Source organism: Macadamia integrifolia, chromosome 1 (assembly GCF_013358625.1).
Source record: "Macadamia integrifolia cultivar HAES 741 chromosome 1, SCU_Mint_v3, whole genome shotgun sequence".
Classification (NCBI taxonomy): domain Eukaryota; kingdom Viridiplantae; phylum Streptophyta; class Magnoliopsida; order Proteales; family Proteaceae; genus Macadamia; species Macadamia integrifolia.
This window is the reverse complement of record NC_056557.1, coordinates 29,401,742-29,420,842: the sequence shown is the minus strand read 5'-3', so window position 1 is coordinate 29,420,842 and position 19,101 is coordinate 29,401,742. Positions and strand designations below refer to the sequence as shown.

General features: G+C 38.5%; 1 protein-coding gene and 1 long non-coding RNA gene across 2 annotated transcripts in view; one reads left to right on the top strand and one right to left on the bottom strand.

The window, feature by feature from the left end:
- LOC122083497 (protein ALTERED SEED GERMINATION 2) overlaps nucleotides 1-14,897 on the bottom strand; it is a 97,505-nt gene extending 82,608 nt beyond the window's left edge. Inside the window, exons 1-3 of the mRNA XM_042651335.1 lie at nucleotides 14,512-14,897; nucleotides 9,708-9,776; nucleotides 5,100-5,177 (exon numbers count right to left, since the gene is read on the bottom strand). Of these exons, the coding sequence (XP_042507269.1) occupies nucleotides 5,100-5,177; nucleotides 9,708-9,776; nucleotides 14,512-14,583 (219 nt within the window). The 5' untranslated portion in view covers nucleotides 14,584-14,897. The remainder of the gene's footprint in view (nucleotides 1-5,099; nucleotides 5,178-9,707; nucleotides 9,777-14,511) is intronic.
- Nucleotides 14,898-16,432: 1,535 nt separating this feature from the next.
- LOC122083507 lies at nucleotides 16,433-18,843 on the top strand. The gene is made up of 2 exons (XR_006141664.1): nucleotides 16,433-17,963; nucleotides 18,233-18,843. It is a non-coding gene; the product is annotated as an uncharacterized LOC122083507 (long non-coding RNA).
- Nucleotides 18,844-19,101: the final 258 nt, after the last annotated feature.

Below are 19,101 nucleotides of genomic sequence, written 5' to 3'. Positions count from 1 at the left end.
GATGAGTATTGAAGATTTTTTTTTTTTTCTTTGGCTGTTCTCTGTCACGGTAGAGCCGAAAACAGAGAATGGGAAAAAAGGAAGAAAAGGAAGGAGGATCCTTCGCCTCTGATACCAAGTTGATGGAGAACCCTTAGGGAAGGGAGGGGAAATCAGAGTAGAGATGGGGAAAAGGAGGATCACACTCAAACATTCATTCAACAATCAAATTGCTCTCTCTCTAAATCTTCAGTCGATTACAACCAATATATAGAAAAATAAGAACATGAAATTAGAAACTTAACTGAAATGGAAACTAGCCTAAATTAGGAAACAACTATAAAAGGAAACCAAAGCAAGGAAATAAATCCTACTCCTACGTTCAAGTTTGGAAACTAAAAGCATGAAATAAAATACTGGGTAAACTACTAATTTTATTTCCAACCCTTGTTGGACCAAAACCCTGGGCTGGACCGGTTCTTCTTGGCTCTTGGCTTCCAAAGCCGGTCATGCTGGTCCAACCAAGAAAGGGCAGCCGTATTTGCATCAACTTTAGTTGTTAGAAGCTGATACCATGCATCTCAAGTGCATTCAAGACCATACACCTACTAATCAAAAATCGATATTTGCAATCTGTCTTAAGTAGTTTTAAAAAGTATTAAATTTTAAAATGTTCATAAGGCGCCCGCTTTGTATATAAGGCGTCATAAGGCGTCGCCTTATCTCATGATGCGGTCACCTTACATGATGTCTGTAATGCGTGCTACTGCCTTACAGCCTGTGGACTGCATCAGTGCCTTAACAACGCCTTAATAACTATGGTATCTATTGAAGCAGAACCAATCAGAACTCCATTTACAGGTTTTGCTTCTTAAACCCACAACTGAAAAAATGTTTCTTTGTATTCACAAGTTAAATTTCTTCATTCATATCAAACTGATTATATATGGTTTAGCGAGGTTTTTTTTTTTTTTTTTTTTTTTTTAACTGACTTATTGAGATAGTCTCACATCGGATGTGGGCGACTCGACGATCATGTATAAGAGCCACAAGAGGCCACCCCACTTCAAGCCAATTGGTTTTAAAATGGAAGCTTTAACATGGTATCAGAGCAGGTACGTTGGGCCTCCGTCGATGATGGGCTCCTTGCTCGACCCATTAAGACAAAGCCATAAGAGGCTTGCACGTAAGAGGGAGTATTGAGATAGTCCCACATCGGATGTGGGTGACTCGACGATCATGTATAAGAGCCACAAGAGGCCACCCACTTCAAGCCGATTGGTTTTAAGATGGAAGCTTTAACAAGACTTAACCAAATTACATCTCTAGGGGAATGTGATTTTGGAAATAGTCTAATGTGTAATGCTTCTTATGCCTTTTATAGGTCTCATCTAAGGAGTTTCTTTTATTTCCAAATGATATTGCATCATGAGATATTACCTTGCTACAGGCATTTACTATCAACCCTAATTCATGGAATGAAGCTGGGCATGATGTCAATCAAGTGTATGGCATTCTCTATATGATGGGTCAGGACGACATTCAGGTTGGAGTTGGAGGTGACGGTATTATCTTACCAGATGCTACCATACTTCCAAATGTTGGTGGATATCTTCCTATAATTAAGCAGGTATAGAAGGACTACTGCCTACAAAAGGTTGAATCCATAGTACTCAAGACATTTGTCAAATCATTTCTAGAGAATTTCTCAGCTAACTCTCCTGCTTTCCTAAAAGATTTTCTACTGGAACCTTGATTTGGAAGCTCTATTACCTACTAGCCAGTCAATAGTGTTTTCGATATATGTTTAGAGGGAGAGAAGGCAAGAGAGACAACTTGAGACTCAGAAACAAATGGTGATGCAAGCAGGCAGATCTGAGAGGCTTCGTCTAGGTTCAAGCAGGCAAGCTTCAGTGCGAGTCTAGGGTTTCAATCGATCGCTGCGGAGAGAGCAATGGAGCTTAGGGTTTCAACTTTGAAGAGGAAGATGAGTTGAGATAGAGGAATCGGGTTCTGAACTCCCCTTCCTCGATTTTTACTTCTTAAAAGGTGAAATTGGTATTTAACATGTGTGGGGGTAGTTTGGATATTAGGAAAACTAATCTCATAACTTAACAGTCATTTCTCACAGAGAGGGATGAAGATAGAATCTTTCAAATTACGGGGAGGGGAATGATATTTCTTAAAATGTCCCGGGGAAACATGATATTTCGCCAAAGCACAGGGGAGGGGAGTGATATTTCCTCATAAAATTATACATACCTTCCCTAAGTAAAATAACTCCGAAATAGGATTATTGCTTTTTCCTGGGACCTCCCTCCTTCTGTTACTAGTTGGTAATCCCCCTCCTTTTTCTAGGATTTGGGCCCTCTGGGCTTCGCTTCCCCACCCCTTTCCCCTTTTTTGTATATTCTCTCTCCTACTTGGTAATGAATTATTTATTCATCCAAAAAAAACAACTCCTAAATAATTAAAACATCCTATTGAATCTTAAAAAACCAATTTAGACCCAATTCGTCTCAGTCGAGATTGCCAAAAGTGTCAACTTGTTTCAGCTACGGTTCTACATCACTGGGTCGAGTCACTCACAATCTCAGTCTTCCCAGGGCATCTCACTCACGAGGTCTCTTACCTCATTGCATCTCATAGCTTCTGGAATAAACCAGCTCTTTTATTTTTATTATTCATCGAAATCGTGAGTTGTAGATCAACCTTCTTCCTTTATTTATAAACTTTCAAATTGATTACAAAATTGGGTCCTTTGTTGCGCGGAAAGGAAAGGAATCCCCTTAAAACTAGATATTATCCTATTTGGAAACCAGTTACAAATTAAATCAAATCCCCACCTTTTACAAAGATAGAAACCAAATAAATTAGAATTCCTACTTTCTAAAATTGAAAACTAAAATTAGGAACTACCTAGATAATATCTTCCTAGCTATTACTAGGAAATATGAAAAGGGAAACTAGATCAATCAAAGGTTTCTTAAATTCTTATAGCTTAAACTCCTCCATGCAAGCTGGCCATGGGACCCACGAAAGCTGCAAGAGCCCATCTATCTTTGGTCTTCATAAAGCTGGCACCAAACCCCATGAAATCTGGAGTCAATCATCCTACAAATCAGCAAATCAATAGCGAAGGAAAATGGAAAAATAATCTCCAAAGCAATCTCCATGCAAGCTGTCTTTGGGTCTCTTGATTTGCTCCAGCAGACCAATCAAGAACCAGGCCACACCTGACCAAGCTACCTCTCACAGCAGTTGAATCCCACAACCGGTCTGGACTGGTTTTTGCCTTGTTCCTGCGATCTACATCAGCTTGATTCCTGTTTTGAGTCTTCTATTGAGAAACCCTCTCAAGAACAGAACAGCTTGGAAGAAGAACTCTTTCCTTAAAGCAATGGCACAATCATATTCCCTTACAGCTACAAACATAGAGAGTCTAAGGGCCTTGATCAAAAGCCAGAAGCTTCAGTGAAGGGGTAGGTTTTTAACTAACTGAGACAGTAATACAATTCCAAGACCAAGTCAGAGACTACTTGACGTGTCACAGAGCGACTCTCAACAAGGACATTGAGATCAGTTCACCGAACCTCCGAATTCAAAGTTTCAAAACTACATAACAGGGCATGCTAGCATGCAATGGCCTTACTTTATGTTTCAATAGTATAAATTGTAAGGGGCTACAGCCCTGCACACAAATTTGATGAATAGAATCTGCCTTTTGCCTTTTGCCTTTTGGTTCTGTAGTGATTTGGTACCTTTCGACTATGGTGATTAAGTAAGACCAAGGTTCAAGATCTTGATCTCGACACAGGTTTCGTAGGGCAAAAATACCAAGATCTGGCAAGATCATCTGGCATTTTTTGCCTGGTCATATCGGTAGTTGGTTTCGGTGGCCATATTGTCTTTTTAGCCCCTACAACTTATCAACTATCCTATTTTAGGCCTTCTAAACACAGTGGAAACCTCAGTTTTTAAAAATCAAACCGAAATGGTACTTTAACTTCGGACCCTAGGTAGGTAGTCTTCAGACCCTTCACCCTAGGCTATTCCACAATAAAAACAAACAACTAGTGACCATGTTTCTATGGAAAAAATGCTTTTGAGAAGTTGTTTTTACCTAAAGCTGTTCTTGAGAAGAAAAGGATCTACAAAGGTTGATGATGAAGTGATAATCTCCAATCTCCAAGTGATGAAGTTGTTAAACTACACTTTACAAGAGAGATTTGGCAAGAAAACCCACCAAAAGCTCATTTTTTCTTCACAGCAAGGCGAGATAAGGAGACATGTCGGGTTATGTCGAGTTCGGTAGAGTTTCGGGTCAAAATTATGTATATACACCATGTGACTTGGTCTTGAGTCGAGTCAAGACCGAGATAGATTTTGAGATCTCGACCAAGATATTGTATATTTTATATATCGCTTATGCTCTCATCACACAAAGCCAAAACAAAAGAGTTAATAGCAAGATCTTGCCAAGATCTTGAACGATGAGTAAGACCCTTGGTGGTGATCCTAAGGATAGGGTACTGCTGGTGATTCTAACCCCACAGATCAGGAGGTGATTCCTGATCAAATATTTTCTTTTATTTCTTTTCTTTCCCACAATTGCATATCAGTTTCAGTCTCTGTTAAGAGGCATAAAATTTTACACACTTGTTCCACTACTTGTATTGTTCATTCAACTAGAATTTCAGGCTGATCAGAATTGTTTAGATCAAGTTATCTGGTTTTCTCTCAAACCTGGTTCTATCATATGTGCGATCCTGTCGCAAGCTGATCTCCCACACTGGATTAGAGGCAAAAAGAGTATCTCTCCATTCCTCACAGATCAGCTTCAATCATTTTAGCTGTTCCAAAATGTTAGTCATTTCCAGGAATTTAATGCATCAATTTTGGTAGTTTTGCCATGTTACCCACCATCACAGTAATGCAAACTTAGAATCCACATTGAAAATTAGACAAACTAGGAAAATAATTTAAAGGAATTAAGTTAACAACGAAACCAAAAACTGTGAGTCTTTCCAAAAAAAAAAAATCTTTGTGAAACAGGGGGTAAAAAGGTTAAGGCAACTGAAACTCAAACAAAAAAAGCACGCAAGTTAAAAGTATTATACTTGTGTATCATCTGATCCAGATATCAAAAGTGATCCTCGTGAGTTCCATGCCACAGCATTAACACAACCCTGATGCCCCTGTTAAAAATGACAGCAACTTCAGAACACAATATGCACATGAAAAAAGGAAAGCATATAAGGAAAAAAAAAAAGTTTATCTAAAATGCTAACAAAAGATGTCACGCATGGTCCCAAAACACAGAAGCTGCTAGTGCATGAAGACGGATTGTTTAAAAAACAGCCGCATACAATGGAAAGTAGCTGAAAAAGGACGGGATAACATTCATCTCAGGACAAAATTTAAGATCATGATTAGTGCCAACAAAGATCATGCAAAGGTCTCTGCTGGAGAGGAACAGAGGATGTTGGTCATATGTTCTTTTCCTGCACTTTCTCCTCCACCATTTGGAAGGAATTTCTCTCCCGTTGTTGGCCCTCTAGTAGAAGAGTTCTCCCTCTTAGTAGGGAATGGCCTTGGATCGATCTGACCTTTCAGGCCCCACTATTTGTGATACCGTCGGTAAGCTCGCCTTTTTGTGCCACCATCAACCACCTTCGGATGAAGAGGAACCTTCGTAGATGGGCGTCCAACTTCCGCACTTTTGATGGGATTTGGAAAGCCATCTCTTTTGAGGTTTCCACCAAGATTGCAAACCTACCGCTCTACACTGTCCCCGACTCCCCCAAAAATAGGCATATTGTTGATTCCTGGACTCTTCCACCTTCTATTCTCCCCACCTCATCCCCTTGAGGGTCTGTATCCATTAGTGGTTGTCTCCTATTTTGACTGGGCTTCTCCCTTTGGCTGGCCTTGTGCTTCCCCTCCCCCTTGTATATTGTTCTTCTTAGGTTAATATATATTTTATTCATCCAAAAAAAAAAAAAGATCATGCAAAGGGTAAAATGCACTTCCTGCCCACATGCTTGATATTCATAATTTAACAAAACCTCAACCAGAACCTGTGAAGAAGAAAACCGAGAGAGAGAGAGAGAGAGAGAGAGAGAGAGAGAGAGAGAAAATAGGAGGAAAGGAAAAATGGACCCTGATAGTATTCAGGGTTCTCCGTATTGTGGTCAATCCTCAATATATATATAGAAAAAGGTAATAGACTCTTAGTAAGAAACCTACAAGAGCATATGTCTAATTACAAGAGGAAAGCAAATAACTAACACAAATCTACAACTAAACATAAAACACGATAGGGACACTCCCCCTACCGTGAGTAACCTTTAACACGTACCTTAACACTTCCCACATATATATGTGTAACCTTTAACACACAGATATATATATATATATATATAAAGAGAGAGAGAGAGAGAGAGAGAGAGAGAGAGATCAAAAGACTCCAGCGATATTAACAACAGAATAGTTTCGAACAGATATTGAGGTCGTAGATGCCAATGAGCACAGAGAAAACTTCATTCTGGTAGCAATACCAACTCAAGGACACCAATCATCAGCAGCAATAGTAGAAAAAAAAAAACTTTGTGTCGAATAAATCCATACAGCAACGAACAAGTAGAGAATACCAACCGCAATCCAAAATATCATAGCAGCAACAGCAACATCATAAGTCCTTCTCTAGGAAGGCAAGTAGTAATACTCCCAATGAAGACAGATAAAAGTGCACCATAGGTCGTTGAGAACCAATGGTAAAAGTGCGCAGCATAGGGTGCTACGAACCACTAAAAAAAGTGCAATATAGCTTACTGCAAACCACTAATAAATGTGCAGCATAGGTTGCTGCGATTTGCAAACCACTGGTAAAAGTGCAGCATAGGTTGTTGCGAACCACTGGTAAAACTACAGCATAGGTTGTTGTGAACCACTGATAAAAGTGCAGTATTAATTACTGTAAACCATTGATAGAACTGCAATACAGGTTACTGCGAACCACAGGATGCAGTTGTCCAGTCGGTTATTTAGGGTTATTTTTTAATCTGACTTATTTATTCATTTATTTCCCTTTTAGAGTTAGAGCAGTTCATGTTAGTTTGGAGCCAAATTTTTATGTTATTTGAGTGAGATTTTGTTTCTATCTATAGATTTAGATGCAAGTTTACTTCAATATCAGAATAGGAAAGTAGGGTCAACTTTAGTCTTAAATGGCAGTTTGTACCCAACAATTAAATTAAGTCTTGAGAACTGAATGAATGTTTGTTTGGGCTGAAACCATGACCATGAGCGCATACCTCTTACTCCCCTGATATTCTTCTCTTCCTGCCTCTTTCCTTTCATTCTTCCTTTTTTTATCTGTTCTCGTTATCCCCTGTTTCTGTTCCAGGAGACTCTTGTAGCCAGCAAAGGTGGTTTGATCTCCTTCAATATAGTTCCATTGGTCGCGTGGTTGAGGTCAAAGGAAGTTGGTCTCCAAGCAACTCAAACCCTAGGATCTTGGTTCCAGGTGCTTTCTTCACTGCATGAATTGAAACCATATTCAGACCTCGGTTCTACTGCCAGAGACAACTTGCAAAATTTGATTGCTTTGATCCTTTAGATCTTGAGTTCATCTATCGGCTGAGTTTGATATAGTAGGGGAATACAAACTTGCCCCTGTTTTCCGCTTGTGATTTGGAGTCCATGTTGAGGCGCTAGATCGATTTGAGGATTTTTGTCACTGCTGATTTCAGACTTCTACCATGAAGTCTAAGGTTGAAGAAGGCAGATTTCAGGGATTTACAAGTAAGGGGCCTATTGCTTTTAATCTCACAAAACCCCCTATGTCTGAACTTCAGTACTGTTTACTCCCACTCTCCTTTAATTTCCAGAATAGTCCATTCTTTTAAAGTTTGAATCCCAGAACTACCCAAGCCGCTATTTACTTACTTTGAAGAACCTGTTTTACTTCGGATATTATGGATTTGCCACCCAAACTCTTAATTTAAGCTATCTATCATTCTCCCATAAGCGACCCAAGTAGGGTTTCGGAACCCCAGATCCGCAACAACAAGACACAACATAAGGTTGCCAGGAACCACATAAAAGAATCTTGTTTCTGAAAACCTCAAGTATAACCTTCTTCATAATAAAGTATGTTACTCACGATAGGGACATTACCCCTATCATGAGTAACCTTTTAACACATCACAGCTACAATTACGAGCTAGTTAATAGGAATTCACCAGCAGGTAAACCTAAACAGTACATACTACTTTCCTTCCCTCTTGTGCATCTATGCCAATAAAAATTTAGCATACTTATAAAGATAACACTATAAACTCAAAGCCTCCAGAGACACCCTGGAAACAGGGTTCCTTTGGTATGTTAGACCCAAAATGGCACCTATACAATGCTAAGGCAATTAAAATTTACTTTGATTCAACCCAACCATAGTTTTCATGGCATCTAGGCAACCCAAGATGTCAGAGGGGGCCTGGCGCAAGGTGACACCAACAAGTCAACCAAGACGTCTGAACACATAGGCGTCACCTTAACAACTATGAACCCAACAACTATGCATTAGCCCCATTACCTGGAATTGAATTCCTAAAACTCGTTGCATCATTTCACTCTATTTAGGACCATATTTTGTTAAATCAAGAGCCTTAATTCCTTTTCAATACATCACCTCAAAGCCTTTTTTGCCCCTTATTGTCCTTTTAATGCCTTTAATTCGTACTGTAACTTCTCAGAGATCCAGCAATTAATCCTCATTAGGTTTGAGGCCACAGCTTTCCCTTATCTACTAAATTTAAGTTAATGAACATTAGAAGATAAGAAAGCAAGAGACATATGAAGAGATTGCTGGACCATAAAGTTCAAAAAATTTGTAGCATAAGAAAAACAGCACCTTAACTTTCAGTTGCCAATCATCCCAACATCAATGAGTATCAATATAAAGCCTGCTTGGCTGGCTATCACTAAAATCAACTTATGGCACCTCTAGAAGATTTATTATTTTTTCTTCTGACTAATACCGGAAAAGTTCACTATTGATCAATGTAACACCACCTGATGCTGGAAGTCATGATTCTAATATTATCTGAAAAGAGAAATTATGTGACGGAAAAGAAACACAAGAAGATCTTCAGAAGAAAAGTTCCATGTTTGATATACAATCTTGGCAATCAGAGTTTCTAGTACCCTCTATATTGGGAGCTCAGTTTCTGGCTTTTCAAGATATGGAAGGGTGAAACAAAGCTGATAATTAGCTCACATATGCGAAACTCCTTATTTGTCCCCATCTTCATCAATAAGGAAAGATAGTATTAAAGAAACAACAGCACATTAAAGAGGAAGGCACATGAGATAGGAAAATAATCTGATATATAGGCAAAATTACAGAGAACAAACACATGAAATTGAGGTCTCCCAAACAAATAAGTTTCCCCTTAGAGACTCAAGTCACTCAACCCATAGCCAGAAAGTTGGATAGCTCACTGAAAAACTATCAGTTTCTTTTCCTTCAACAAACATTTAATAACAAAAAAGAACACAAAGCATGTACCATCATACTCATCAGCAAGAAATGAACTAAAATAACAAAAATATATGACTCATATGATACTGATGAAGTAAATTATTTTGAGATTTCAAAAGCAATGCCATTGTCCATTAAAAAATAAATAAAAAATAAAAAACCCTGAGGATTACTCCAGACAAACCTCCAATTCTTTTTCTAGGGAGAGTCTTCTTATCAAAGACGAGTGCGTTTGGAGCCTCTGGTTAACATCCTAAGCAAACAAAAAGAGATAGCTCTGATCAGGTCTAATTCCATTAAAAAATAATAACCATAAAACCAGAATGAAGCCTTCAAGTCAACAACAATTGACATAGAACCAGAATGAAGCATTCAAGACAAACAATCAATCACCCTGATGTCTGCAAATCATACAATAACAAGTAGTGCTAAGAATATAAGCACTTGACTACTGCCTAGGTTTGGTATAATAAAGTAGCATTTCAACTTTCAGCAAGTGTTATTTAACTTAGAAGGTATGGAAGCATTAAGAAAAACTAAAATTAAGATAGCAGAGATTGATAAAAAAATGTTTAAACAATGAAAAGGAAGAAGAAACGGAACAAATGTACATGAATTGACACAAACCCAAACGAAATGTTTGAGGGACAGATCAGATATTAAGTTTTTGGTTCCCATAAAAACAACAATAAAACAATAACAATAACAAAGCCTTATCCCAACTTAATGGGGTCAGCTACGGTTCCCATCACATGACCTTTTATCCAAAAGGAACATTAACCCAAATATTTTCTGCTTCTTTTTTTATTTCTGTTGGTTAGGAGAGAAACTTTCGTTTAATAAGAATATAAACAATGCAAGAAGCAAAGATCCAAAGAAAATTTTGTTTATGAGAGAAATTTCGCATGTTTCGCAGGTATCAACACAGGTCGAAACGAAACCATAGGGGATTATAAAAAATCTCCTGTTTCGACCTGGTTTCAACAGGTTTCGACCAAAATTCCCATGTTTCAACAGGTTTCGACCAAAACATGGGAAATTTCAACCTTCTCTTGTGCATTTTTTCTCCCAAGTTTGGTAAACTTAGGAAAACAGTGGAGATTTTCATTTTTTGGCACTTATTTATGCCAAATATTTACTTAAGATATTATTCATAAATAAGGAAATACCCCCTATTTGAATCTAATAAAAATAATTTAAAAATCATATTCCTAAAGGATAAAAATTCAACCCCCCAGTCCAAGAATAAAAACCGAATTTTGGTTACAAGGGCGATTTTCAACTTTTAAATGCTGGGGTTTTTCTCAATTATGAAAATTTTATAAATCCTATAATGTTAAAACATTGCTAAAAACCAAAAGTCCGGTAAAATAATCTTTTGTTTTGATATCCCTAAAATTATTTTCATTCAGGCAATTTTAACAGCATTCGCGCACTTCAAAATAAGTTTGACCGGAGCATAACTATGTCATTACAATTCAGATTTAAGTAATCTTAGACTTGTTAGAAAGCTAGTTTTATGTTATACCTAATACAAAAAATCTCATATAAAAATAAAAGTCATTTGACCAGTTAAACTTATTATAGAACAAAAGCATTTCTCTAAATATTGATTCTTTATAACTTAATATGACTTAATGTTGATTTTTTATGATTTGATGTGGCTAAATGTTGATTTTTATGACTTGATGTGGCTTAATGTTGATTTTTTATGATATAAGGTATATATAGCTTACTAAATAATGTTAGGAAAGATAACATGCGTGCCTTGAGGGTGGAACCGCCTAGACACTCTACTTGGAATTGAGTCACTACTTTCGAGTGTTGAGTAATTGAGTCACTATTGTTCAGTGTTGATAGATAATTGTTGATGATATAATATTTTTATCTATTTTGGATTATTTGGATTATGTCTTATGTTTTGATGTAGATTGTAGACTATATATAGTCACTATGTAGTAAAGTTTCAGAATTTAAACCAACAAGTCAGCGTAATGATTATCGAACCTTTGGTTCACCACACAAGTAAGACTTTATGTTTTTTTTATGAAACTAAGGGTGTGAATGTGTTAGAAATATTTAAAATAGGTTGTACACAAAAAATCAGACAAAAAAAACACTGTTTGGGGGTCGAAACCTAAGTTTCCACCATACCGGGAAAGATTCCCCAGTATCCTCGAAATTTCCCATGTTTCCCACTAAATTTCGGTCTCCCCAGAGGTCGAAACCCGATACCGTGAACCTTGCATGTGATATGCTTTGATCACCATATCTGGTGAGAAAGAAATAAAGGAGATGGAACACCTCCTCACATACAATTGAGCAAATTTGGAGCGATATTACTTTTGAGATTAGAAACAAAATTCTTCACAAGTGTATGGTTAGTCTTGTTTCTGTTAGAAATAGGCATCTGGCCTTGGCTTGGTATCTTCCTCTTGTTTCTCCCCCTCTCTAGTTTTGGTGTTCCATCTTGGTTGATTATAATTTTTCCCTCTTCTGGCTTTTGTTGTATCCTCCTTGATGGTTGTGTTGTCCACCCCCCATTCTCCCTTTTTTTCTTTATTTTAGCCTTCCCCTTCAGGTCGCCGTCAAGACTTTTTGTATGTTCTCTCTTTTTTTCCTTTAATATATTTTCATTTATCACCCCCCCCAAAAAAAAAAAAAAAAAAAAAAAAAAAAAAAAAAAAAAGATTCAATAAGGAAAAGCAAACATGAAGGATGAAGGGGGAAGAAAGAAAAGAAAATACACCCACAACAGTGGGTTATCTCCAAATATCTACCCAACCAAAAATTAGCAAGCCTCACCCAACTAAAGGGACCCCAAAAACAGCCGACCACCCTATGTAAAAAGCTAGAAGGATACAATACAGCCAGCATCTTCTGAAGACAATCACGTCTCCACCAACCCCTACCTAATTGGCTAAACCCAAAACCCCACCTATTATTCAAACTTCCAAGAACCTGACAAATCCAAACTTCGACAACATTCCCTCTTCTCCCATTCTATTATTGCCTTCCCCTAGAAGCAGAACCCCCTGCAATACCTGGACCCTTGTTTTCCTTTATTATGTAAGGGGTATTTTAGCCATTGTAATTTGAAATTATATTAATAAGAAAAGATAAAGCATGATAGCAGGGTAGAGATTGTACCCCTTTATTCTCCAATTCACAGTTTCACTTCTTCATTGTGGATGGTATATGCTGTTACTGCCACAGATACTATAATTAGAAGTCAAAACCTATCTGTCTTTAAATTCCAACCAGCTAGAAACCCTTTCAACAAAATGCTTTGTTGATTTTTTTAACACTCAATTAAATTCGGAGCTCTTAATTTTATGCTTGCAAGTTCACAACTGCATTCTTTTAGTGCTAAATGCCTCACAACTGCTGAATCAAGCAAAATAGTATTTCCAGATATCAAATTCAGCTTGCTTACGAGAAGAAAATTGAAATTATTGTCAAGTATAATGTGTAGGTGCACCCACATGCAGTTAGCAAATGCCAGATATCAGTTTTAGTTGTATCAATATCCTAAAATTTGCTGATCGGACAGATCCAACTTTTGGAACCATATCCACATTGGATATTGGCACCCAAATTTCCCAAATCTATGCACCTTGACCAAAGATTCAAGCAGATAGGCGGTTGAAAGGTAAGGGAACTATTGGAACATGTGAGAAAATGAATTCCAGATTACGTGGAAAAATTTGTTCCACCGCCTGGATGCCTAACCCTACCTCCTTGAATGATTTCCGACCTCCTGACCCCATAACCACCCAACCTTCCTTTTGCTCTTCCTTTGGTTTGGCTCCACGAACACGCCACCTATCAGCCCTACTCATACTCAAAAGGTAAAGTACCTAAGGAATTGCAGGAATGGGACGAGAGACTTTGGTTACCTGCAATGCTTCCAAAGTCAACCCTCGTGAGTTTCCGGCTGTTTCCATCATTGAAGTAGCCTTTCGTCACCCTACCTCTCCACCCCCCCTTCCACCCTAATCATTCCACACTCCCAAGAATATCAACATGTTCCTTTTTCACCAGGTCGTTCTATCACCGAAGCCAAAGTATCAGACGGTTATTGGATTTACCAGACAGCTGGTCAAAGTATCATTTTATCTCAGTTTGCAGGCTTTCTTGATCCTCTATTTTATATTCTTTTAATCACCTAAAGCTCTTGTTTGATAACTAAGGATTATTAGGCAGATGGATCCAAAATAATGAGATCATTTCATTTATCCACATAATCAGTACAAAAAGAATGAACATCTTAAAGCATTTTTCCTCATAATTTCATGAAAACATGGAGAGGAGAATGTGCAAAAAAGTTTTTCACACATCTCACTACACTTGGCCTGACAAGCTTATGAACTAATAAGTTGGTAGACCTAAGTAATAGCTAGAATTTCCGGGATAACTCAAGTTTAGACGATGAACCACCGCAATGAAAAAATAAAAAATTTTAGGGAATCTATGGCCTTTCTCACGGGTATTCATCCTGGAAATTTGGCGTTTCCAATGACCAAGCATCAAAACTAAAGTGACATCCAAGGCCAGACCGACCAAATCCATCAACAACTACCTCATCCAGTATCCAAACAACAGTCTAAAATTGATTAATTCAACTGGATGGAATCAAAATCCAGTCTTAATCGACCAGAAAGGCTAAATTCTCTCGCCACTCCCCTGGGTAATGCCAAGGCACAAGCCTGTTCCAATCCTAAACTAGTTTCACTTGAAAAGAAAATAAAGGATCTTTCCATATGAACAGATAAAGTCCCATCGCGAACAAATTCGGCAAACAATATCTCTAAGTCATTCAGGGACAAAACCCAAAGGTAAAATTTAACTCAAACCATTTACCACGAAAGAACTATTGAATGGAACCACATTGCCCAAAAGCACAGGTAACCGAACTAAATTAAGAAACAGAGGAAAAAAACTGAAGCAGTTCTTAATTTCTTCAAAAGTGGAGACTGTAAACTTACACAGCTGTAGTCAATGGGTCGCCTGTCCAGTGAATCGGCGATGTTGCCATCAGGTAGACTTGCCATCTCCATTACACAAAGCTCGATGAGTAAAGGTAAGATAAATTTAGAACAAACGATTTGAAGAAAAACGAACGAAGAATCAGTCGAAGATGCGTCTGAAAATCTCTGCGTTCGATCCTTGGGAGAATTGGTCGAATTCGGATTTCAGAGAAGTATCTCGCTTTGATTTTACTCAGGCAAAGCAAACGAGAACCCTTTTCGAGAAGAAAGGCTTCGTGTAGTCTCCACGCATGACGCCATTGACGAGCTTTCTACTATATCTCTATGATACGATAATAGAATTTAGCTGGTTTAAATTACACTCAGAACCCCGAGGGGTAAAGGGCCATTGCCGTAATTAAATTGATAACGAAATTAAAAGTGATCTAGCACCTTCTACCGCTCGCCGTGCTGGTCGTGCGTCATCACCGCTGATATGTGATACGGTAGGATAAAGGCTGGGCTAACTTGCGCGACCTGTCGGTCTCGGTCTCGGTCTCGGTCTCTATCCTTTACCATGGGTTTCTTTCTCATTATGTTTTGAAAATTTACATCCACCTCCCCTTACATTTGCTCTTATTACATCCATTCCTTGTGTTTCGTTTATTACAAATAAATTCACCCAATCTAACTACGTGAGAGGTATTAATTTTTTAAATGGAAAAGATAATTTTACCATTACGATATTTTACCTAAAACATCCTAAGTCAATGACCATTTTATCCTTTGAACAACTTCAATACTAAAATCCAAAACTTGTCTTGAACCCTAGTCGTTGCCCCCTTGGCCTTTGTTCATAATGGACGACAAGTTTTTTATGTCTACAGGAATCAGTGACGATGGACAGAAGAATAGGGTTTAGTTGGGGAAGGAAGAATAATACCCTACCTCCAACTGTTCTTGAGATATTTGTCAGTGCTCTATGACTAAGTTTTCAGCCTTGAAATCCATGGTAGGAAAAACCCTTGTTTCTTTCAACCATTCTGTCCTTTCCACGCCCAATCAGATGTGTACCAGATTTTGAGAACGCCACTTCTCAAATCAACTGGAAAATCGGGTCCCTTTAAGAAAATGAAAAAGAAACCCTAGGGTTTTTGGGTTCAACATTTGCAGATTTTTAGTTGTTGTGAGCTTAATTTTTGCCACATATTCTTTGTTGGGTTTGTTGATTTTGGGTTGTCATGCCCGGCATGATAACGGCTTATTTCTAGGGTTCAAGTGATTACGGCTTATTTTGGCCTGATTCTTGATTGTTATATCATGTCCGGCGTCATCGGATTGTTCCACCACCACTTCCCCTACCAAGATTCCAATTCTCGCCGAGAAAGAAACAATCATTGTTGCCAATTAAGAACTTTGTCATCCATGTTTGTCACTTGTTGCAAATGCTGCAAACCTTCACTTCCACCAATGGAAGAGTAACACAATGCCCAATCACCCACCACACGTTACTTAGTTTATCCACCAAACATTGGAAAGAGAAAGGATTAGAAAAAATGGCAAACGTAACATCCTCAAGGCCACCAAAAGGAATGAGGTCTACTTTTCCAATCTTGGAAGATTTATCAATTAGATCAGCAATTCAAGAAGGGGAGTTAGAAAGAAAATAGAATGAGGCACAGGAAGAGACCAATCCCAAATTTAATCCAAACGTAACATCCTCATGTTTCTACTTGTTGAGATTAAACTCGCTAGTCGCCAATTGTCGGCCATCGTGAACAGAGATGATGAAATTGAAGGAGGCAACGGCTAGGGTTCAAGACAAGTTTTGGATTTTAGGGTTGAATATATTCAATGGGTAAAATGATCATTGACTTAGGATGTTTTAGGTAAAGATATCGTAAGGGTAAAATTTTCTTTTCTATTTCAAAAACTCTCACAGAGTTAGGTTGGGTAGATTTATTTGTAATAAATGAAACACAAGGGGATGAATGTAATAAGAGCAGACGCTAGGGTCGTGGATATAAATTTCCCTTTATTTTTTATTTATTTATTTATTTTTTTTTAAGTTTCCTTTATCGGTTATAAATACATTTTTTTAGACTAATTTATATCCCCTCCCTTGAACTTTACTCTTATTATATTCCTTTCTCAGTATTTTTAAAAGTTACATTCACGTCCCGTTAAATGACGTTGTTAGTGTGGTGTTAATTTAGAATTAGGAAAATTTACATTCATCACCCCTCATGTTTACACTAATTACATCATCCCCTCACGTTTCATTTTTCATATTTAAACCAAAAAATTTCACACCGTGATTGGGGTGTTAGTTTTTTTAAAATGAAAAGACATTTTTACCATTGAATTAAAAATCCTAAGTCTATCCTTTCCTTGCGACATCTTCAAACCTAAAATCCCTAAATTCCAAAATCATAGGTTGGTGCATTTTCTGGCGAAGTGAGGAGAAATCCGGCGCAGTGAGTGATGATGATGGTGATGGTGATGCCGCGACGGAGGAGGAGGAGGCGTGTAAGGTGGAGCATCGGTATGGTGTGGCCTTTCGACATGAAAGGGAAGATCACAATATGCAAAGATGAATTAGAAGACATCTTCCTCTTCTTCTTGGTTTCTCTAGTTCCCCTTCCTTTCTGGCTTCTGGTGCTCTGTTTTGCTATATACTCTGCTAAAGCTATTCCATGCTTACATGCTCAGGTTACCCACTAAAGCTGTATTACGAACAACAATGGGATTATAACATATCGTCCTCAAGCCGGTTTAGTGTCTCTGACAGGTTGAGGGATTTTAGGTTTGAGACCTCCGCCGCCGCAGTTCTCTTTCACACGCTGGCCTTCTTGCCACGCGCCACCCACCGCCGTCTCCAGACATGGCAACTCATTATCTGCCTGGGCTCTTCCGACCGCTCCGTTGATTCTTCCCTCGCCACCGATCTCGGCCTTCGCCTCATCCACGTAGATGCATAGTGTGCGGAAGAGATCGCCGACACCGTCATGGCTCTCTTCCTTGGCTTGCTTCGCCGGACTCACTTACTTTCTCGCCACGCATTCTTGGCGATCTGATCTTATGCCAATATCGGTCTGTTTGATCTGATTCTTATTGAATCCGTCTTTTATTATTATTGATCTGATTCGCGTTTCCCTTTGCTTCGCCGGATTATGATTTGGGGATTTAGGGATTTAGGGATTTTCGGATTGAAGATGTCATAAGGATAAAATGGTCTTTACACTTAGGATTTTTGGTTCAAGGAGAAAATACCTATTTTGCCGTCGTGTCTTCTCGTACCATTTTCCCCCGAATTGAAGAGAGATTAGGGTATGAGAAAATCTGAATGAGGTATTCATCATCTCTGACGAAGGTGAGTTGATAATCAAGAAACGGCTGTGACGACGGCGACGACGACAACCTCGAAGTCTTCATCAAGTCTGGCCGTCCCAAGGACCGCATCTACCCCGGTACTCTCTTCTTCTCTTATCTCTTCACTCTCCCTTCTCTCTATGTGTGTGTCTATTTATCTTCTTCTAAATCAAGAGCGGTTTGAGTCTCAAAAGTCGTTTTTTGAACTCGTGGTGCCTCTGCCGATTCTTTCATCTTGTCCAACTTGGGAACACAAAAATTCAATGGGGTTTGGAACCCAACCTTTTTCAGTTAAAGGTTTTGCTTTTTTTGGAGTGAAGACAAAATTGGTGCGGTCTCTCGTGATCTTCTCATGGAAACTTTTCAGGTAGGCTTCCCCAGCCAATGCCTCTGCAAGTGGGTCATGGATCACATGCTTCCACAAGGCTCTTCCTGTCGCCGTCTAGCATGCGGTGCGCTGGAGGGAGTCCCACTCATTGTTGATGGTTGCCTGAATTGCTCTAACTATATCAGTCAACAGCAAGTTTGAGAGTTGCAACTCTGACCATGCCAAGTCCTCCTGTGATTGTCCATTCTCTTTTCCAGACATAATGTTCCATAATGGCATCGAACTTGCAACCCAAATTCTAAATGGCTTCACAGAGCTAAGAAGCCAAAGAAGGGATGGAGAAGGTAATGCCTCCACTCCCAATTGTCAAAAAAAAAAATTCACGGATTCTGTTGAACTATAGCTTCATTGGCCACTACAACAAAGCTCTGAAATTCGAGGGACTAAGGGAAAGACGAAAGATGAAACACTGAATAGAAGAAAGTAGAGTATATGTCACTTGCCGATGAACCGCAAGAGCAAAGAAGGTTTGACGGTCTTGGCAGCACCAGAGTGTTGTTTGCCGTTTGTTGTTGCCGTTCGTTGTTTGGTGTTTAGCATTCACTGTTGGCCGTTCTCCGTTCACCATCCGGATGTATGGGTTTTGTTTCTATTTGATTCGATTTTTAGAATTGGGAAGGATATATATCACGGTAAAGGGTAAAAGAGTCAAACTACAATAATGTAAGGTGATATGGATATTAATAAAATATTGTAGAAACTAAACCGTAAAAATTTAACAGAGTGAATCTACTTGTAAAATTTAACATACTACTAGAGAGGTGGATGTAATTTCTAAAAACACAAGGAAAAGAAATGTAATAAGAACAAAGTACAGGGGAGAGGATGTAAATTACATTTTTTTTTTT